General features: G+C 48.5%; 1 protein-coding gene across 1 annotated transcript in view; it reads right to left on the reverse strand.

Moving 5' to 3' along the window:
• The window catches only part of LOC137148963 (collagen alpha-1(V) chain-like), a 132,135-nt gene that overhangs the window by 20,549 nt on the left and 89,549 nt on the right, over positions 1–22,037 (reverse strand). Inside the window, exons 13-23 of the mRNA XM_067542196.1 lie at positions 20,899–20,952; positions 15,021–15,128; positions 12,976–13,029; positions 9,439–9,492; positions 8,670–8,714; positions 7,852–7,905; positions 5,534–5,578; positions 3,720–3,773; positions 3,569–3,613; positions 3,131–3,184; positions 2,103–2,147 (exon numbers count right to left, since the gene is read on the reverse strand). Coding sequence (XP_067398297.1) covers positions 2,103–2,147; positions 3,131–3,184; positions 3,569–3,613; positions 3,720–3,773; positions 5,534–5,578; positions 7,852–7,905; positions 8,670–8,714; positions 9,439–9,492; positions 12,976–13,029; positions 15,021–15,128; positions 20,899–20,952 — 612 coding nt within the window. The remainder of the gene's footprint in view (positions 1–2,102; positions 2,148–3,130; positions 3,185–3,568; positions 3,614–3,719; positions 3,774–5,533; positions 5,579–7,851; positions 7,906–8,669; positions 8,715–9,438; positions 9,493–12,975; positions 13,030–15,020; positions 15,129–20,898; positions 20,953–22,037) is intronic.

Consider the following 22,037-nt stretch of genomic DNA (forward strand, 5'->3'; position numbering starts at 1 on the left):
TGGCCAGCAGCTATGGGAAAGGAGGTGCCAATGACCCATTTTGACCAAGAATGGGCTATGAATGTCACACACTCAGTTTTTCCGAATGACTAACGGTGACAAAGCGAAGGACGATACTCTACTGTTAATAAGGCAGTTTCTTCTAAGTAGTCAGAGGCTCATCCCAGACCTGCATCTAAACATGCAACTCTGCATTTACCAATTATAGCCAATGCCTCTGTTTATCCATCAGACTCCATCCTGCTACATTTCTACCCCTGCAGTCATTCTCTAACCTTTATGGCAAGTTAATGGCCCGTGGCCAAGTCAACAACGAATGTGGGAAGAGACAAAACAAAAAATAAAATAACCCCAAAGGTTTCAGGATTGTGCCAGACCTAAGTGTGAAAAGGACCCAATTCCACCTCTAAAGGGCTCTCTTTCAACTGTGAGTTATAGTCTGCAGCAAATGGACCAGAAAGAGTTAAAAAATGGAATCACTACATGGATAGCAGAGGAATGTATCCTATCTGAGTTTTATATGTCTGCCCATCACCACAGGATCTCAACACCTTCCATTTAAAATCAACAGCAACAGCAAACGGGTTCCTAGTGGACTGGATGGAGTGTCTGGCCCTTCTCCCTTTTTCAAACATCCTCCTGGGGTAGAGTATTTAGATTTTTGTCCCCTTCCTTTTTTTCTCCCTCAGATTTTACAATTTTCTCTTTTCCCCCCTTTTGGCTAGCAGGAGTTCAGGGGTCAAAGACTAGCATTGTGAGTATCTTCCTTAGGGTAGAAAGGCATATGCCAGATGCTGGAGCTTGGCAGGGAAAGAGGCTGTCTCTGTGGTGGTCCTTCTGCCAGCCAGTCAACACACAGATACCAGCAATGGCCCAGAGAAAGCCACCTACCTATTTCTCTTTTTTAAGTGGGGCAGTGTGGGAGCATTTCATAGAGACGTCCCACCCTGCACTAGCTACCAATCCCAGGCTCGGTCCAATTCAAGGTGTTTATCTTCAAAAACCTAAAGCCACCAGGGTTTGGTTACCTGAGTCTGCTGCAACCTGGCATAGTGGCTGCCATCAGCAAGGACACTGCAGCCATATGCCCCCAGGCATGGAGGCTGAGGGCAAGGTGCTCTCAGGATTTATCTGTCATGACCATGGCTTGGGTGGTCAGACCTAGTGGTTGGAGCAGGAGGCAGAGTCGAGCCAATGGTCAGAGACCCGGGGCAGGGATCAGGAAGAGGTCAGGAAAGCAAGAAGTGGGGACAAGTCAGGTAAGCAGGGCTCAGGAGTCAGGTGAGATGACAAAGTCTGATGCAGCTGCCAGACAGGAATTCCCCCACTTGCACCTGTGCCTCCTTCTGCCCTAAATAGCACAGCTGGACCAATCAGTGGGCCAATCAGGATTCACATGGGCCATGCCTCTGGTGGGGCTATGGTTGCTTTAGCCACTCGGCTCACTAGTTACTAGCAAACCATTGGATGGTGGCCAGTATGCAAAGGTTGCCTGGGGACTCGCAGACCTGGGTCCAAGACCCATGGATTCTCACAATATCCATACTGTAATTGGAGGGCAGACACACCTGAGATAGCTTTACTCTAGCCAGCTCAGGTCTGAGTGGAGTGAAACAGCCGCTGGATGGGGAGAGCTCTGTAAGGAGTTACACAGGGCTCCAGGCAGGCTTCTACAGCCCACACTGCTACAGCTTCGCTGCTTCTGGCCCTGCATCAGCTAAATTAAAGCTCGCTCAGGTATGTCTATGAGAGCTTCTAGCATAGCCTGTCCATACAGCATAGACATACTCTCAACAGAAATCCCTGGGCTTTGGAATTCATTCCCACCTGAGATCAAGTTTACAGGGCACAAAGGAAGACTCCATTGTCTATGCAGGCCTCTACCTAACAGCCCTGGAGCCAAAACGGGCACCACTTGGCACGTGCTCAGTTTAGACAAGTAGCTCCGGGGAGGGCAAGAGTACTTTGTTCTCCCTTCAGGGATATAGATACCAGATACTACAGTGATGGGCTCATTGCAACATGCCACCTCAGTAACAACGAAACACCATTGCAATGGCAGCATATATATAGAGAGAGAGATGGGGGAAACAGACTCTTACAGGGTCTCCTTTAGGCCCAGGGCATCCTTCTATCCCAAGGGGACCCTAGAGAGAAAGAGAACAAAAATAAGCTGTAAATATAGGCAAGGATAAAGACTCCGTCCTTTAGAAGTAGATTTTAAATGAAATCAAAGGCAAACAGAATCCTGTCCAGCATCCTTCAAATGATGTCACTACAGATCAAGGGTAGCACTGGCTCATTCGCTTTGTGCTATTTCTTTCACTCCACAGTCTGTTCAAATGCCACGTACCCTCCAGCCCTGCATTCGGTGGTTTATACCCATTGGCAATGAAGGATCTCAGGTGATTTCATCTCATGAGCCCTGGCCCCTCCCAATGCTACAGTTTCCCCAAGTGAAACTCTTCCAGGCAACGGACAGTCTTTGTGACAGATGGGTGAGGAGGGGTCAGAAATAGTAAACACATATCCATGGTGAATTGTCCATGGGGATGGAGAAGTTTGTCCTAAGCTTTCCTATAGCCCATTAGGGAAACAGGGTGGATTTGGATGTATATTTCCATACAAATGACAATGTTTTTCCACATGCACTAGTCTATCTGGGATACGGCTTGCTTACATTTCTTTTCCTGCATCTTCATCAGTCATCTTTCTCCTTCCACTAACCCCTCTGGCTGGTCTACCAGTACCTGCAGGTGTCCCTGCCAGGGCCATGCTCAGTGAGGAAAACACTCTCTTCTAAGAACTCTGGCTTTTCCTGTGGTGTAACCTCACTTCCAGTCCTGATCTCACCTGCAGCACAGAGAATCAGGCCCCAGACCTCAGGAAGAGGTGAGGAGAAGGTGCAGAACCTCGCAGCACAGTTTACTAGAGTGTTGTACTTCCCTGCCAGTGGTCCCCCCGCTTCTCGGCGGCTGTGAGGTGCAATGGATAATTCCAGCACCCCCTGCACTTAGCAAGGTCTTGGGCAAGGCCCCACTTTTCGGGATGGTGTACAGGACACCTGTGGCCTTGGAAATGCCATGTGCTCTGTACTGAGAAGATGATTATGCAGCCAGGAGCAATTTACCTGTAATCCTCTAGGCCCTGGGGATCCACGTCTCCCTTGCAAGCCTTGTGGTCCCTACAGAAAACAGGGTGGGGCAAAAGCACCCTACAGTTAGGCTTGAATTAACTTGTGCGCCTGGAAAAACCTGTAAGCTCCGCCTTCCAATGTGCTTCATCGGATTCGCTGCATTCCTTATTCACCATCCACCTCTTGCAAGGAATGAGCAGAAGTGTCTGTGGCATGGGGTGGAGGTGCAAGGACAGAGAGATTCTTTAGCCTCCAGGCCAATTAAGCCTTCCTCCACCCCGGCTCGGTTGCCATTTAGTGCCAGCTGAGCTGATGGATTTGGTGCCAGGGTAACACAGCCCCACCCTTGAACTCATTTCACAAAGGTCCCCATAGCCACCTCTGTCACCACGTGGCTAGCGTTCAAGTTTGGGAGAAGGGTCGAGGACGTACCTTGGGGCCCCGTGGGCCTGGCAAGCCGGATGGGCCCATTTCTCCCTGCGAAAAAAGCAAACACATGCATGCTCACTAAAGCGGCACGGCAGGCAAAGAAAGAGACGCACGCAACAACAAGGTACATGCCACCTGCCCCGTACAGACCCACCTGCGAGCCATTGACTCCTTGTAACCCAACTGGCCCTGGCTGCCCAGGCTCCCCCTGCAATAAAGCAACAGACAAATAAGTACAGGCCCCATAGTTATTCTGTCATGAACTGCGCGAGAACCATGCAGTCAGCTCCTTCACGGATCCACATCAGGACAGCCAGGGTCCGGCAGGAGGAAGAGCAGGCACAGGATGGATGGAGCTGTCTGTCAGATCTTCCAGGCAGCTGGGAATTCTCCCAGTAAGATTGCAGTGTTGAGCAGACTGGAGTGGCTGTTTTCTTTAGCGGCCTATATACCTGCATTGAGACCACTTGGTTAAACCCGTGCTTCTGGATTGGCTTGGCCCTGGATGATGGGCAGGGGCCTATCCTAGGACTTGCAGGTGATTAATCACCAGCTCATGCTCAGGGATGATGCATCGCCACACACGAGTTAGGGCTCCCCACCCAGCAGCATTCAGTGCCCTCCAATGGGGTCTGTCTTGGGGCTTCCCGAGACAGACCCCAGCAGAGCAGGGCACTCGCTTGAAGCAATACAGACTAGAAGCTCAGAAGACCAAGTTATTGGGCTTGATGCAGGAGTTACTGGGTGAAATTTTGTGGCCTTTACTGCAGGTCAGACTAGATGATCTGCTGGACACGTCTGGCCTGAACATCTCTTAATTTAGTGTTCCTGGAGAAAGCCATGCGGGATTTACATCAACGCTGTGTTGTTAATATGCAGTGGAGTCCATCAGAACCACCAGACCATGAGCTCTTTGAGACAGAGACCATCTTTTTATTCTATGTTTGTACAGCACCTAGCACAATGGGGGTCTTGGCCCATGACCCAGGCTCCTACGTATTACTGCTATGCAACCAAAGATCATAATGTTTCATATTCTCACATTCACAAAAGAGCTCCAGTCAGCAACCATAAAAGCATGGGGATGAGTCGAAATGGAGAGAGCATGTCACTGGCACAGGTAGGTTAGTCCCATTCCTTCCAGTGTTACCACTTTATACCTGCCTATATTGCTGCACAGGGATTTATTTCGCTATGCTGCAACCCCACACCGCCAACTCATTCCCAAAGAGACAGATGCATAGGCATGCCATCTCCTAACCCTGGCCATTATGGCTGTATGTTTAAAACTCAGTAATGTTCTTGTATTGAAGAGACAGCTGCCCCACTCACACCACAGTGCTACTTCTTTGTGGGTCTCTAGACAAGCAAGAGGGAATAGATGGGAAAGGAATTCCTTTTTCTTCCACTTTCCTCCTTTCTGCTGATGGTGTTTACCTCTCGTGCTCATTGCAACATGCCCTGCCCTCGCACGGCAGGGCTGATTCCCTTTAGAGCTGCTCAGGAAGTGGAATTTCCATCTCACAGGAAATTCCACCATTTTGAAATATGCTTTGGAGTGAAAATTCAAATTTTAAACCTTTCTGGGATACTGAATTTTTGAAAATTTTAGATTGTAATTTGTAATATAAAACAAAATATATTTTGAAACAAAAAATCAAAAGGTTCCATCCCAAAAGCATTGAAATAGAATTTTTCATCCTTATGAATATTCGTCATTTGGACTTTTTTTTTCCAAAATAAAAATTTGTTGAAATTGACACATTCCCCTGGAAAGTTTCAATTTTGACAAACGGCATTTTCCACCAGCTCTATTTCCTTTTCCAGCTCAAAGGCAATGGCACTGAATGAACCAGGGCAGTGCTGGGTTGACCTACCACCTGAGTCAGAGGATAGTGAAAGCCATCTCAGGCACAAGAACAACCTTCTTTTTATTCACTGTGTGAACTAAAAGAATTATAAACTTACCATAGGTCCAGCTGGCCCTGGAGAACCCACTGCACCACTCTCCCCCTGGAGCAAGATAAAGAAACACTTGAGACCTCAACACTGAAAGCAGCATCTCTCTTTTCCCGTCCCCTCTTCCCTGCTGAGTGACATCGCACCAGGTATAACCTGGAAATAGCCACCTTTGTGAGTGTACGAGGATGATGTAATGCAGACCCATGCTGGCAAGTGTAACCCACACCCACTCCACATGACACTCTGCTCTGCTCCGGTGGTGGCTGGACCACAGATAAAAGTTGTTGAGCCTGCCACAGCCTTGGCTAACAGATCTGGGTCTCTTAGCTCAGGCAACAGAGGCTCATGCTTTAAGATCCAGAGGTCCCAGGTGTTATGTCCATGGCACACACACAGCAAAGTTACATTAACAAATACTCATTCTGGAAGATTGCAAAATAACACCACTACATTTCTTAGACTTTAGAATGATAACACACAAGAACGCAAAAACAGAGACACACAAAACTGGCTGCTCCCTAAAACAGAGAGGCACAACTCACCCCACCTTACCGTAGGCTGGCTGACTGCTGCTAGGACCAGCTCACACACTCCCCTAAAGAACCCCAAACACTGCAAGCAGGACCAGGAAAAATCCAAGTGTTTAAAGTGGCAGCTTATATCATTTCAATACACCATGCCAGGTTCAATCCCCACTGCGGATGACCCAACTCTGGGGCAGAGCATCACACAAAGAATGTTCCTATCCACTGTGGGGCAGGCAAAGTGAGCCCAGACCTGGGACAGTGAATTCTGACCAGAAGCTCAGAAGGCCATTGTGAGGGGCAAGCGATTAAAATCCTCATTTATCTTTGTACAAAATCCACTGGCTAATTAGTCAAGTGTCCACAGGTCTGAGTCCATTGGCTTTAGCTGTACTGTGCTCAGGAATATTGATTTAAGGGCGCTATATAAACGGAAGTGAATGATCAGTCCATTGTCCATGGAGTGGTAGAAATGTTTGTAACCAAGCCCTGAATTTATCTGCTTTCACACAGTTGCAAACCTGAAAGACCAGGCTGGGTTCGTCAAGATTCGCAAACCGTTTGGGTTTCGAGCCGGGCTGCGTTTCGAGTGAAACTGGGCCCATTTATGGCTTTGGGTGCAATCTATACAGGAATCTGGCTGCACGTGGCTTTAGCCCAAAGGCCGGCACAGCTCAGCCACTTGGCCGGGTTTCATTTTGAGTTTTGTTAATTGATTTGAATCTGAAACCCCGAGCAAAGCCCTGTTGGGTGCACGTCCTCATGGACTCATAGACTTTAAGGTCAGAAGGGACCGATATGATCCTCTAGTCTGACCTCCTGCACAACACAGGCCGCAGAACCTCACCCACCCACTCCTGTAAGAGACCCCTCACCTATAACTGAGTTAATAAAATCCTCAAATCATGGTTTAAAGACGTCAAGGTACAGAGAATCCACCAGCAAGCGACCCGTGCCCCATCCTGCAGAGGAAGGTGAAAAACCCCCAGAGCCTTGCGAGGAGAGTTGGTGTGATCCCCTCTTGCAGATCAGAATAGAAGCCCACAATGCTGTCCTTTCTTTTCCTTTACAGGCGATGCTCTTAACAGGGCTTCACCACCTGCCCCTTTCTTCACCCAAAATCCACCTACCCACTTCAACTCACATGGGGCATGCCAGGCAGACTGGAGCTATTTCCCCTGCTTTACATTCACAAAGGGGAGTTAAGGAACGGAGTAAATGCCCAGCCCTTAGGATTCATGTTCAGAGGGACCCGTTACCACTTTCACGTGGAGAACTTGGACTGCTGAAAGGGGATCCTGTTGCTGGCACCAGAATAAGAAGGATCTCCTGATGCCTGAGTGGGACAGGCACATGACGTAGAGCCAGGCCATGAGCCAACCACTTTCTAGCCAGGCCAAACCTGAGCGGCACTGGGACCCCACGTGCCAGGTTGTTACACCACTCACTCAAATTTGGCCTGGCTGCCCCTCTGTTATGAGCAAATGGCATTGTGACCTGGCAAGCTGAGTCATTGTGCCACTCACGTTTGGCCCAGCCACCTTCCTGTCGTGATGGACAGGTGGCTGGGCCAAATTTGAGTGAGTGGTGTTGTTACAAGGTAGTTCAGATTCTCCCCCTTCCCCCCAAAGGAAATGAGAGGGTGCTGTAAGAAGTCAGAGCGGTGTTGATGTCCTGCACTCTGTGACTCATGCCTTCCTCTGTGCACTAGCGCTTCATTTGGTATCAGGATACGTGATGCTGCAGTGCGTGCACGCTAGGGAAGGAAGCATACCATGGAGAAGAATGCAAATCACTCACCCCTGGTCCAGGCAGGCCCTGGAACCCTGATGCACCCTTGACACCCATCATTCCCTAGGAAACAAGCCAACGTATGGAGGAGAAGATTAGGAGCAGACACATCGGGCACAGGGCCATCTCATCTGCCGCTTTAAAGAGTCAAACCCAAGAGAAGAGAGTCCCACATCAAGGCACTCACAGCCTGTGAGACATTTCCACTCTTTACTGAAATGCCGTGGCCATTCAACAAGGGTTTCTTCCCTGGAAGGAGAGTCTCCAAGCATTAAGGAGCTTTGCCACACACCTCCGCACCCCAAAAATGCAAGTAGCAGCATCATAATCTTGACAGAGGGGTAAACTGAGGTACAGCAGACTGAGTGACTTGCCCAAGGTCACATGAATCTGTGTCGGATCCAAGCATCGAACCGGTATCACCCTACTCCTTGTCATGAGCTTTAATCACTATAGACCACCGCTCCTCATCCAGCTACAAAAGGCATCAGAGTTAGGTATCGTTCCAGGAGAGCAAAGGGCGGAATGGACTAGGAGGGGTGCTGCAGGACAGAAGGCACTGGGGGCTCAGTACTAGGTAAACTAACTCATGGTGAGCTGTGGGGGATGCTTGGCTCCTTCCCCCCCCTTTGGAGTCAGAGACCTTGTTTCACTTCCTGGGGGTTCAAGTCTCCCCAAGTTCTGCTTTGAGCTTGGGGCTCGAGCAACCCCCTGAACTCAAAGCAAAACTGACGGCTGGAAAGACTGAGCAAGTGGGAAGAGAGGTGAGAGAGAAATCCTGGGAGGCAGTCAGAGGAGGAGAGGAGCTGGTTTCTTGGCCAACTTACCTGAGCTCCAGCAGATCCTGAAGGGCCGTTTTGTCCTTTCACCCCCTGAAACAGCAAAAAGCGCAGACAGAGCTGAGGAATATGCACCCTGTGCAGCAGAAAGCAGTGCTAGATGGGAGGGGATGCCTCGTGCCAGCTGGGATCCTGAACCGTGCCAGAGAGCTGTGAGCACAGACCGAGCAGTACCCGCTCTCACAGGGTGGGCAATGGGGGGCTGAGTCACTCAGCCGGGCGGCCCAATACATTTCCATTCTATATACCACAAGCCAGGCTTGTGTGGGAGACAATGCCCTGTCTGCGCTCCAACCCTAACCTAATCTCTGCTCTTCTCTGATTTAGGCTTTTTGTAGGGAAGGGGAACTACAGTCCAACCTACCCCCTCCTCCTCCTAAAACACAACAAGGATGCGGAACAATGGGAAGGGTTGGCCCCTTCTTTCGGAAGTAGAGAGCAACGCAGAGCCGAAGGAACCTGGACCAGGGCTGTGAGCTAACTCAGGACACGGGGGCTGAATAGACATGAAGATGCAGAGAGGAATCAGATTTGTTTTCTAAGTGACAATGGGACTTGAGCAGAATTGGCTTCATCTCGGTGAGAGAGGAGCAAAAGGCAGTATCCCTGCAACATGGCAGCAAGCTCTTAGGCCATGGGGGACACTGAAAGGCCTCCTGCTGACAAGCCAGTGCTCTCCATGCAAATGACAACATCTCTTGTACGGCTCTAATACCCACTGGGTCCCCGTGTCCAGGCTCAGAACAGGTGAACTCACCTTTGACCCCTTTTCTCCTTTTTCCCCAGGTGGTCCAGGGTCGCCCAAGAAGCCCTGAAACAGGTACATTGGAGACATGAGAACCACTGCAGTGCTATTAACCAGCTGGAGGCAATCGGCCCATTCCCTCTCTGAGTGCTGGTGATTTGAGTGCAATTAACATGACCCAAACCTGGTCCAGCCAACCACAGCAACCCCCTAGGTTGCCCTTAGAGGCTGCAGTGAGCTTAAAAAAAGGTCTGCTAGCCTGGCGTGGGTCTACTTGTGGCTCAGTGCGTGAGGGTTGCCAAAGAGATGGGAGGGGTGATTGTGTACGTTGGAAAGGCTTTCAACCTCTTGACAAAACAAATCAAAGTAAAATCATGTTCAGAATTAAGGCTGTTACCTTGGACCCTTCATACTTAATGGACCTGGTGGTTTGTAGGCCTGGCATGGAGAAGCGACCAGGCACAGCGAAGGACACGGGGGAAAGCCTTAGAATGCTGGATATTCTTGATTTTTTTTTCCAGGGGCCAAATTTTCAAAAAGTGCACCGCTTCCGATCTTCACCCACCGGGCTGAACGCTGGGAACATCTGGCCCTGATTGTGGGTGCTGAGCAACTTGGAAAATCTGGCCATATACCTTCAAGCTGCAGCCCCGAAATGCTCCCAACGTTAATCAAGTAACTAATCCTTCCATCCCCCCGTCGAGCGCTGCAGGTAGGCCAGCATGACTACTGTCGTGCAGATGGGGACGCTGATGCAGAGATTAGTGTCAATCTGTTCAGAAGAGGCCACTGACTCTGGGTGACTCCGTTTCTGCGGGTCCGACCTGAGACTCTAAGTGGCTGATTTTCTGAGATGCTCATCACCAGGAGAAGCCAATGGTACTGCCAGTGCTCAGCACCTCTGAAAATCAGGCCACAGGAAGTCTCAAGATGGGCACCAGAAAATGGAGGCGCTCCAAATTAGAGGCAGCTGGGGAAAATTTGAGCCTAAGTGACTTGCCCCAAGTGACAGAGTCAAAGAGGAGAGCTGAGATTTTAACTCAGGCCTTGCTGGCTCCCAGTCTCCTGTTCACTCCACTGGATCATGCTAACTCATGGATCTAGAGTCAATTCTCCCCTCTCCCACAGGTCTTGGGTATGTTAGAATCTCTGTTCCTCAGTTTCCCCAGCTGGAAAAGGATGATAATAAACCTGCCCCACTTCACAGAGGGAGACGGGTGTGAGGACAAATTCATTCATGTCTGTGAGACACTCATATGCTATAGTGATGCCAGGATCAATACAAGATTTATGTAAGTATCCAGATAGAAAAATAATTACTTCAGAACAATATTTTGAAGTAGTGTGTTCTTGTTTTAAAGATAAGGCCAGTTTTTTGTACTTAGCCCATAGGCCCTTCAGACAACTGTGGTATGAACTGAACTTTTCCAACATATAAATCATACCAGACACGTCTATGGACCCTCTAACACAATGCAATGCAGATGGAAGCTGTTGAAACTTGTATCACAGTATTATCCAGATGAGGAGTATTACTGAAGCTGTAAGGAGTATGCTGATGCCACTTTTCTAAGGTACTGTAAATACGTTCTCTGATTTTAAAAGAGAGCCAAAGATCCCAGTCCAGACTAAGGGACAATGAGGGAATTTTCAAAAGTGACTGAGAAACATAAGTCCCATTGAAAGCCAAAAGCGCAAATGACAGTCAGGTGCCTAACGCCCATCAACTCATTTGATATTCACAGGCAGAAACAGTAGGCAGGTGCCTAACTCTCATTGACGTTTGATGGGAATTAGGAGGAGATTTTCAAAGGCACAAACAGCATGTTGGCACCTAACTCCCATTGAAAGTCAATGAGAGTTAGGCACCTGCCTGCTGCATGTGCCTTAGAAAATCTCCTCCTATGTGTCTAAATTCTTCAGGAGGTGTTGAAAATTCCACGCTGAATGTTTTTAGAATTTCTTATTTTGTTTTAAATCCGGACTGAAATTTCAAAAGTCATCAAAGGGATTTAGATGCCCAATTCTGATTATAATAAATGAGAATTGGGTGCCCAAATCCTTTAGGCAGTTTTAAAAATGGCTGTTAAGGCCTTTAGCTTAAAAAGAACAAAAGGAACCCAGACCAGTAAAACTGACTTGATTTTGTCTGAGCGCTGTAAAGCTTCAGTAAAGATGCTACCTATGCCGATGGGAGGACTTCTCTCATAATCCACTTCCCTGGGAGGGTTAGCTAGGTCAGCGGGAGAATTTTCCCATCAATTTAGCGCTGTCTGCACCGAGGTTAGGTCAGTTGAATGGTGTTGCTCTGGGGTATGGATTTTTCACACCCCTGAGAGATGTAGTTATAGTGACCTAATTTCCTAGTGTAGACCTGGCCTGAAAGGACTTTGTGAGGACATTTTCCATCCAGGCTGATAAATCCTAGGTGGCTCAGAGAAACTCAAACCACCCAGTCTTTATCAGCCTCTGAAAACCACAGTTTGGAAAAAGTAACTGTCTCAGTGATGTGGTTTATGACCATTTCACAGATCAACTGAGAGAGTCCTGGAATGGAAGCAGCCTGCACTGTATCCCACGCAGCTTCTGATCAACTCCTTGCCCTGCCCAACGCACATGGGCGTGGCACCGCTCGGAGGGGCACTCCTTGCTGTCAGCACTGCTCTCTGCTCACATGTCGGAGGAGGAGTGGGGTGCTGCTCAGAGGACACCCAAGGCAACCACGGAAAGAAACCAAGGAGGGGGCCAAGGAAAGGGAGGAGGGAAAACTGCTCCCACCTCGTATTCAAGATACATTTGTAATTAGTTTATACAGGTTTAATAAAATGATGAATTGTTTGGTATAGATTGTCATAGAGGCCAACAGCTTAATTACAACCATGGATTATGACCATCTATAAACACCTACTGATGGGTTTATAGCCTTCTAGAACACAGGCTACCAGGGGCATGTACCCGGGGGCAGGGGGGACAAGCAGAGACATGTCCCCTCCCCAGTAATTGGGTGGGGACTCAGAACTCCTCCAGCCCTGTGGATGAAGCCAACAGCTCTTCTGGCTGTGGGGGCGGCAGTGTGGGGGAGGAGAGCCAGCCAGCTCCACCGGAGCCGTGGGGGGGCATAGAACATGCCTCTCCAAAAGTGGCCAATTTTTATTCCTCTGCACGCGCCTGCATGCTACTCGTGTGTGTAACACGCGGATAACAGCTGTTAATTCTTTATAGATAAACCTTCGGTGTATCCATGTGCGGGTCATTCCCCTCTCGCACCTGATTTCACAGCTGTAGACAGATTCAGAGAGGCACACAGAACAACAAGGGAGACCTGAGCATGAAAAGCTGCAGTGACGCAGACCCCAGAAGAGCTCGTTATTTGCAAAATGATGTCTCATCTAAAGATAGGGGGATGAGGGGAGAGGGAGTGGAAGGTAGGAGAAGATACTAATTTTGGTTTCCACTGAGTCACATCTCCTGTATTCAAGACAAATGAAACCCCTCAACATGTAGGATCCCCCCTCCCCAGCTGCCCCCAGATCATTGCCGCCAGCTCACCTGGTCTCCTTTCTCTCCAGCTGGACCTTGGTCGCCCTTAAATCCCTGTGGACCCTGGTAACAACGAAGAAGGAAAAGAACACACAAAAAACAGGATTATCCTAGTGAGACCTGAGCTGACACAGCTTGTGTGACAGAACGAGGCAGCGGTTCTCAAACTGCTGTGGTCATTCACCAGGCCAAATTCAAGCCTGTTGTAAGTGGGTGTGACTCCACTGGCTTCCCCCGAGTTGCTCCCACTTACACAAGCTGTGGGCCAGTTTTTGAGGCTGGCACCTTCTCCAGTTCGCAGCCTCGTCAGCAGGGCTGAATTAACACTGAGGTGAGCGAGGCACATTCAACAAATTCACAGGGAGCCCAGATGTGAACACAGGTGCCAGGCTGCAAAGCCGCTCCATCAAATTTGGTCTGGCCGTCCCTCCGTCATGGGGGGCAACAGACCAAACAGCAGCAGGATGGACAGCTGGACCTGACGGATCCATAGCATGGCCAGTCCCACTGTGGCCAGTGTGCTGTATGACTGTCGTTACTCAGATTAGAAGGTAAGGGCTCCAAAATATGTTTGTCTAGGCCCCAGTGATGGGTTAATCTGGCCCCACTCATCAGACCAGTCACAAATCTCAGGCCTCATGAGCCAATCAGCTGGGTGAAGAGCTCACCCTGTATTAGTTTATCTCCAGCCATTTTATATCTAGTGACTAACCCCCTCCCGAGTGCTAAGCCCAGGATCAATTCTAAAGCAGCGTTTCAGTGAAGAAATGTCATTTAGCCCTTCTGAGCTCTGACCCACACAAACTTCCAGGGGCTGTCACCATTGCAGGTGCTGCCCAGCTCTTCGAGCTCCCTGAATGCAAGCCTCCTCCACATTGCTATCATTCTCTAACCCCCGCCCCAATTTACGTAGGCATTTATACTGTGCACGTCACCCGGCTACCTCCCCTGCTTTGAAGTTTTGATGAGGCCCCCACTTCAGACAACCCCGAGCAGGTCAGCCATGCTCATTTCCTGACACAGTTCTGGTTATAAGCAAGCAGATGTGTATGTAGTTAATTCAATGATTTCCTTGCCCCTTTTGGCCTGAGCGGTTAGCCAATACTCAGGGCTTTCCCAGGTTGCTTCCATTAGGAGAAGAAATTGCTTTTGGAATTAGAAATGTCTTTGATGCAGTCCTGTTTATTCACATAGAATGCGTACAAAGTCCTGCTTCCCTGAATATAGTATGAACAAACAATAGGTGGCTGTTTCCTTGCTCACAATTCCTAACCTCTTCCCAGCTGGTACTCTGCCCAAAGATCTCCCTCTCTTCGCTTCTTCGTAGGGCCATGATAAAAGTGCTTCTCTAGCTGCCCCCCGGCTTCCTTGGCTGCTTTCTTTCTGGTTTTCTGCTTCAACCCCACCCCCAAATTTTCTATCCCTCTCCATATACACCTCTCACAAGATCTCTTATAAAAGTTTGCACTCTCCTGACTAAGTCAGCTTGCAAGGCTAGTTACGGGTGGGGCTCTTAGTTCAAAGAGCTGACAAGCTCCACATAAGAAGTCAATAGAGCTAGTCAACTAGACAAGCAGATGGAATCCAGATTCTCTCTTGTCTTTTTCCTTTCTCCCTCCTGTAAAAACAACCTAGGAAACTAAATGCAGCAATGCAATCAAGCACTTCAGGAGTTCAGATTGCTCTAGGGACACTAACTATGCCCTATGATCATATATCCTGTTCCTCTTTCCTTTGTTAAATGTTAACTTTCAGGCATTTTTATCAAAGTAATGCCTAGAGGTTCTAACTTTAGGTCGAGCAGGTTTTTTCTTTTGTAGGTAGATTGCTGGCTGCCTAGACACTATCAGCTGGGACAATGGGCAGTGTCTTTAATTCCTTGTTGCAAACGTATCCCATTATATCCTGATAGAGCCTCCAAAACTCTCAGCAGTTTCTGACTTTGAAACATGAGATCTCTCTGCATTAGTGCTAAGTATTGTGCAACTAATTGGCCCATAACCAATTCTAATGAAGTGCAAAGTGATTCTTCAGTCTAATGCCCAGGTTCTCACCTGCTCTCCTGGTAACCCTGGTGGTCCGGGCTTTCCATCTATTCCAGGAAGCCCATCTACGCCAGGGAAACCAGCACGTCCCAGGAAGCCCTGAAGTCCAGACTCCCCCTGCAGAGAGAAAGCAGGTGGATCAATAAGACGATACAGAGGAACAATGCAAATGAAGCACTATCTTACACTCCTGCCTGGTCATTCACTTCTGCCTCAGGACTCAGTAAAAAGATTTGGGCACGGAGGTAGGAAATAGCTGTGTCCCAAGAAGTGAAGCATTTCATTTTCACATGGTTAAGAACCAAGGGGTGGAGGAAACTAAGAACTATAGTAAGGAAGGAGCAGAAAGAGTAACCAAAATCCAGGTCATTATAAAACAGATCGATAGTAAATTAAAGTCATATTCATTGGCTACATGACAAGAAATGAAATGGAGGGAGGAGAATATGGAAGAGAATAAAGATGACATTAAGAGAAGGTCACGCCAAGGCCTTGTATATCTGTGTCTCAGCCCAACAGCTGCACGCCAGAGCTCAGAGGCTTATTGCTGGTTGTTCCAGGTAGGCACCCGCCCAAACAGACTCCAAGAACTATTGCTTCTGCAGAGCAAAGAGCAGTTCTAGGGATGATTGGTGGAATGGTAGCATCGAGGGGCCTGGACTGAGATCGTGAGATAGTCTATGCAAACACAAAATGACTGGCCCAGCCGCAAAGAGCCGACAATCTGAACCGACAAAACAATGTCAGTGGCATGGCAGGAGATAAGAAAGCAGGTCTCCCAATTCCCAGATCCACTGGACCACCGAAACCGCTGGGTATTTATTGGTATGGGTCAGCCGTGCCTCCATTGCCATTACTACACTGCTGCATATGCTCACAACTCGGTGAGAGTTAGGGTGAGGATGAGCTTCTGAGCAGGGGAATCAGACCCCTCGCTCCTAGCATAGACATAGTCTCAGAATAAGTAACATCACCAGGACCAGCGGAAAGTCACAAATGCAAAAAACAACAACAAAACACAATGGTCCCAGGTTCTGATTCTGCCATTTTGTTTGTGTGCTTTTGCAGACAGACATCGGGCTTTACTGCGGCGTCTGCATTTTCATTTCAAAACTAGAATGAAAAGACAGTTTGCGGAGTCTGGTGTGAAGATCAGCTGTGGGACAGCAACTCTCTAGGGGAGAAAATACTGTCTCCACAAAACCAAACAAGAACGACCACAGAAGAGCAGCAGCAAAGACGGGTCACCTGGCTTCAGGGCCACCCTGGGGCTCGTCATTATTAAGCAATAGCAATCTCTTAAAATTCAGCTGGCGACGGAGTGGCAAGCCCATTTGTCGCTGGGCACGGCAGTGTTTTGACTGCATCGGAGGCTGCATCTCTCAGAGATTGGTTTGACCTTACCACTTGGAGCAGCAGATGAAGTGCCAGCCTACCACTTGTTACCAAACTCTTCTCCAGGAAAGAATCAACTGACACAGGCAAAATGAAAGACAGGCCCTGTCTGAACCAAACCCAAATGATCCATTTGGGTAAGTCCCTCCTCAACTACAACCACAGTCGTATAATTCCAAGGGCTGTAGGTCATGTCACTGTGGGGAAAGATTTCTCCCATTCCTCCCCAAGTAATGCTCTGAACCCCTCTGCACAAAGCCTGGTGCAGATTGGAATGGTACATAGGCCAGGCAAACCCTGCACTGGAACAGGGCCCTGAGGAGGAAGAGACATGGCTAGTGGGGAGGTGTGATATGTATGGAGGTAAATGAAGATTCTTCTTGAATGTAAATAGAATCACAAGATGTTTGGCTCCAGTCCCAGTAGAGACATGCACTTTATTACACACAATGTTACTAAATCAGCCTGGCAGCGTCTCAGCAAAGAACACCTGCTGAGCATTATCATCCTGATTGTATTTCTATTGCAGCAGCTCTGCGGAGTCCCAGTCGGGCTCCGCGCTCCACAAACACAGAGCCACAAGAAGGTTCCTGCTCCCACAGAGCTCACAATACTTGCCACCGGCACAACTTCACACCAAAATGGTGGCACCATTTCCCACTGGCTCTTGTTATTGGACCCTGGAGCTAAAAGCTTGTTACTCACCACTGGAGTTGGGGAGCCCTCAGACAGCACAGTAGCAAAGCTCCACGGAAAGATAGAACTCCAGTGCTGAAACGTTCGATCCCATAGCCGCTGACTCAATGGCAGAGGGCAGCAACAACACGGAATCCCTAAAATCAATGCAAGTGCTGCCTGAGAAAAGACTCGGGAATTCAGGATTAGGTCTGTGGTATGAAACCTTGTTGAGACTTCCCTGGTTTGCTGAGACTATCCCCTTTGGAAAATAAACACATCTACCTGGGCAGTGACAAAGAGCAGGTCCTCTACACGTGTGGTATGCCTCACAGTATATTCCCTGTGCGTGCTGCAGGAGTAGATCAACAGATCAGAAATATACAACTGCATTTAAGGAACTAATGCAAGCACAAAACAAAGCTGCTCGTTCAAACCTTGACAATGCAGAGCTTAGCTTCCCTTGCAACTCCGGGTCTCAGTTCAGAGCTATCCAGTGATGGGGACTGTCTCAACCCCCTAGCTCAGATGCAGACCTGCTTTTGAAGCACATCAGGGTCACAGCTGCACTCTTGAGAAAAATGGTTTATTTTCATTCCTGAAGCAAGCCCTCAGTAAGCCCCCTCACCAATCCTGTTTATGCGAATGGATGAATAATTTTTGGTACCATTTGATTAAGTTACACTGACAGCTTCGAATGTTTACATTCTGCCCGCTTAATACGATCAGTGAAAACTTCCAGATGTCGGCAGCTGGTAGAATACACGGTAAGAACACTGTGCGTTGCTACCAATTCCCCAGCGCTGTCCTCTGTTCTCCACAAACAGACAGGAGACATCTGGAGGCAGGTTGCATTTATGGACTATTACCCCTCCCCGCGCTAAAAACGCTTTCTGCTTTTCCACCTTGTAAGAGGCAGGTCACCCTAAGCCCCTCTTTGCAAAGCCCAAACGGACCGTGCATCAGACCTTTGTTCAGTTCCTCAGCCTGCTGTTCAAAAAGCACTGCAAGAAGCAACTACTTGGAGAGGGCTTGGAAAGATAAAGCTGCAACAATGTACTTAGTCAGGGGCTTAAAGAAAGCGAACCGCTTATCTCTGCTACCTAATCCCATGGGCCTTGAAGGTGCTCAGACAGCTCCGTGTTCCTTGTCTCTGTACCTCTGTCAGCTTTGCTGTGCCATCTAGCGACCTCACGTTGAAGGATGCCTGGCGCTGGTTCAGCAGAAGCTTCAAGAAGCAGCCCCCACTCCCACCACTACTGTCCATTACATACGCAGATACCTGGGGGGACACAGCTGTCTCTGACCTAAACTCTCCAGTCTGGAAAAACATTCGAGACAGGGAGGACTTGGAGTCCACTAGGGAGGGAGGGAACCAGTTCAGGAAAAAGGAATAATGACCTGAGTTTTTGCACGAAACTCAAACCAGACATAAATGGCCACACTGAGGTTTGAAAACACGTCAATCCTCTCCTTGCCCTGCACTGACTTGATCTGGCTGGGATCAGCACAAGAAATATCAGCCAGCCTAATGTTTGCAAACACAAGGAGGTTTTGCACAGTTCAGATCATCAGCCAAGTGCTTATCCTAGCAAACCCGTTTAAAGTTCTTCCCTTGCGAATGTTTACATTGCCGTCTGTCTAATTCACTTTTGGCTTTGATCCCCACAGGCCCCAGAGATACCATCTTTCCCTGCATGCCTCACTGAAACGCAGAGAGACTGCATCTGGGGATTAACAGTGGGAGTTGAGAAAGACCACCTCCAGCTTCTGTAGCGGTGCACAAGAATCGGAGCACTTTCAGGTTGTGCTGGGGGTGGGAGGTGCTCCCTGAGCATTTCCATGCTGGTCTGAGGCACAATCCAGGAATCACCAACTACGTCTGCAATTGAAATAGAGTGACCTTAGAGAAATCAGGACAAATATCACTCAAAAAAGTAACACCAAAGCCACGTCTACGCTACCAGTTAAGTCGGCAAAACTTATGTCTCTCAGGGGTGCGAAAAACACACCTCCCTGAGTGCCAAGTTTTGCCGGCATAAGTGGCGATATGAACAGCGCTGTGTAGGTGGAAGAGCTTCTCCCTCTGACGTAGCTACTGCTACTTGCAGGGATGGTTTTATCAGGTCAACAAAAGAGGTCTCTCCTGTCGGCATACATGCATCAGTACAGCTGTGCCGCTGTAAGCTCACTAGTGTACACGTGGCCACAACTCATCTAAAAGACCTGTTTCTCCTCCAGGGAACTCTTTGTGGAATCCAGTTAGAAGCCAAGGAAAAAATCTGCCAATGACCTAAACTCACATGTACCAAGGTGTGAATATCTCCTCTGCACATACGCCCGTCCCAGACACCCAGGCCAGAAGAGACACCTCGCTCTGAAAGCAAAGGCAATAGGAATGGACAGCTGATTCCTCTGAGAGGGAGAGAAATGAATGAAAGGGAGCAGCATGGGGAAGAGAAGCCATTTCTCAAAAGAGAACTGAAAGGAGGTTGGATGTTGTCACTGGGACCATTGTGGGATGAAGAAAGCTCCGGAGAGAGAGAAAAAAAAAAAGGCATTGTTACCTAGACTGCTGAATGTACTGCCAGAGAACAGTATAGCAACGCGGTCAGGGAAAATCTACTGTCCCTCTTAATCATGAATGCTGGATTTGCAACAGTTAAAGACAAATGGGCCTCTTGGGTGAGATGGGTCAGTGCTAGGAACTGAAGGTCACACAAGAGGATGGTTACTGGGAAACAGCTGAGTGTCTGGTGAAAAGAGGTTCAGAAAAAAACAGCCACCTTTACATGAACTAGGTACAGATCAAGAGTAGGGTTTCAAAACCACCCAAGAGATTTGGACACCTGATTCCCCTTGTTATTTCAATGGGATTTGGGCATCCAAATCCCTTAGGCAGCTTTGAAAATCTCTGTTTAATTTTGCAGAGCGGTTTGCTCAGTCCCAGCTGAGAGAGCTACGATCCTCACGATACATCACCCCAGCATGAATGAGGCATAGGCTGAGATCGCTCCTATCAGAAGGAAAAGAGAGCGACAGGAGCAGTGGAGAGATCTATTTAGATTCAGAGTTTTCTTAATTTAAAGCTTAGGAGAAGAGGAGTATGGTTTCCAGAATCTGGCCCGAAGACAATATGACCAGGCAGGTTTGGAACGACACACACAAGTAAATGAATAGCTCACAAATCCCAATTTCATCCACTTCCTATAGACACGGGGTTCAGTTTTTAGTGCAGGTAAGTTATCACCAGACTGGGTGGGGTCACCTATTACATCTCTATTGAGGCTTCTAAGGACGGCCTGGAAGCACCACCCCAGTGCTGGTACAAGTATCTCTTTGAACGGGTGACGCTGACTGGGGTGGTTGTAGAGCTCATGGAAATGACAGGGACTGGCTCCACCCTTGTGCCGGAGGTGGGTGATTACTCACAGCAAAGGAACAAACACAAGACACAAATATTCAGTGAGCCAACCTCATCCCCATCTGGCATTTCAGATGAACTCCCAGGCCAGAGATGTGGCTCTGCCAGAGAGGGTTAAGATCTTGGAGGGCCCTCCTACTTAGACATGAACACAGAGCTCCGTGTCTTGATGCTAAGAGATATGGAGCAACCCATCCCTCCCTGTTATTGCAGTGTGGGTTGTGCATGCCCCATACTCAGGGCATGATTCTGAGAGGTATGTACAGCTGCCCAGCAGCAGGAAACCAACCCTGACACTAGAATGTGTCTTACTGCCCTACAGTTTGGAATGTCATGTACCTGGACTGGGCTAATGCATATCTGAGACGGTAGCTATAGGCAGCCTGCACTTACCATGTACCCTGACCAGCCTTTATCTCCTGGCTCCCCTGGATATCCGGGTGGACCCTGCACAGAGCACACAGAGCAAATCAATGCACGTTAGCCTTTCCCCCAGCAAGCCCAGATCATGTTGCAGTATTTACCGTGTTGAAAGAATGTTGGGCCTTGCGGCCTTGTTTAAAGATACCATTACAGAGGAGACAATGAACAATACACAAAGGTAGCATTAGAAATCTCAAATGCTGTGTGACAGCGTGATCCGCATCAAAGCTCTTTACATGCTCTATGGAGACTGCCCTGGTTTTGCTGTTCTGCCTGCGTTCCCCTGGTTTATGGCAAAGGCACCATCAACCACAGACTGTGGGAGCAAACCCCTTCTCCACTGCTTATAATACCCTTTTGGAGACTAGAACGTAAGATGTCTTCCCCCTGCTTTTCTCTCATTCCATTTGGCTTCCACAAATTTCCTCTTTCACAATCCCGCTCACCTTCCCAGGCATATTTATAACGCAGCTGGTCACGAAGACACCTGTCTGGCTTTCCTATTTGTGTGTCAGCACCATCAGTCACGTCAGCGAGCTTGGGGATAGCATTAGTTCATTGCTGCCTTGGTTAATAGTCTGTAGTAAACAGCACTTTTAAAAAATCCTCTGGGATGGATATAAAATATTAATACAAAATCCGTCTGTTGCATGATAAAAGAATTTTTTTTGAACATACTGGTTTAATAGGGGTGGGAGGCTGCAGCCCAAGCCTACAAGGCTACACAGCAATGAACCAGACCTGCAGCCAGAGCCCTGTAAGCCTGAGTTGGTTGGCATGGGCCAGCCGCGGGTTTTTCTTTGCTGTGTAGCCAGACCGGTGGCCATCCTCCTTTCCAGGGGGTACGGTCACACAAACAGAAGGGAAGAATTAATCTCTCATCGACTAGCAGCTGCTAGGATACGGAGATCCTCCCCATGGCAAAAGAAAAGTAGCCCAAAGCTAGAGGAATGGTTCAAAAATGAATCAAGTACACAAGAGAAGTGCGCCCCCCCCCCCAAAAAAAAGGAGGAGAGGTATTCAGAAATTTGGTCACCCTTTTTTAGCACGCTCAGAGGAGGAGGACTCCCTAGCCAGCAAGCCAGAATCCTTAGCTTGACTATTAACCT

The sequence above is a fragment of the Emydura macquarii genome, unplaced genomic scaffold (genome assembly GCF_026122565.2).
Source record: "Emydura macquarii macquarii isolate MOO-44397 ecotype Brisbane River unplaced genomic scaffold, CSIRO-AGI_Emac_v2 contig_691, whole genome shotgun sequence".
Taxonomy (NCBI): domain Eukaryota; kingdom Metazoa; phylum Chordata; order Testudines; family Chelidae; genus Emydura; species Emydura macquarii.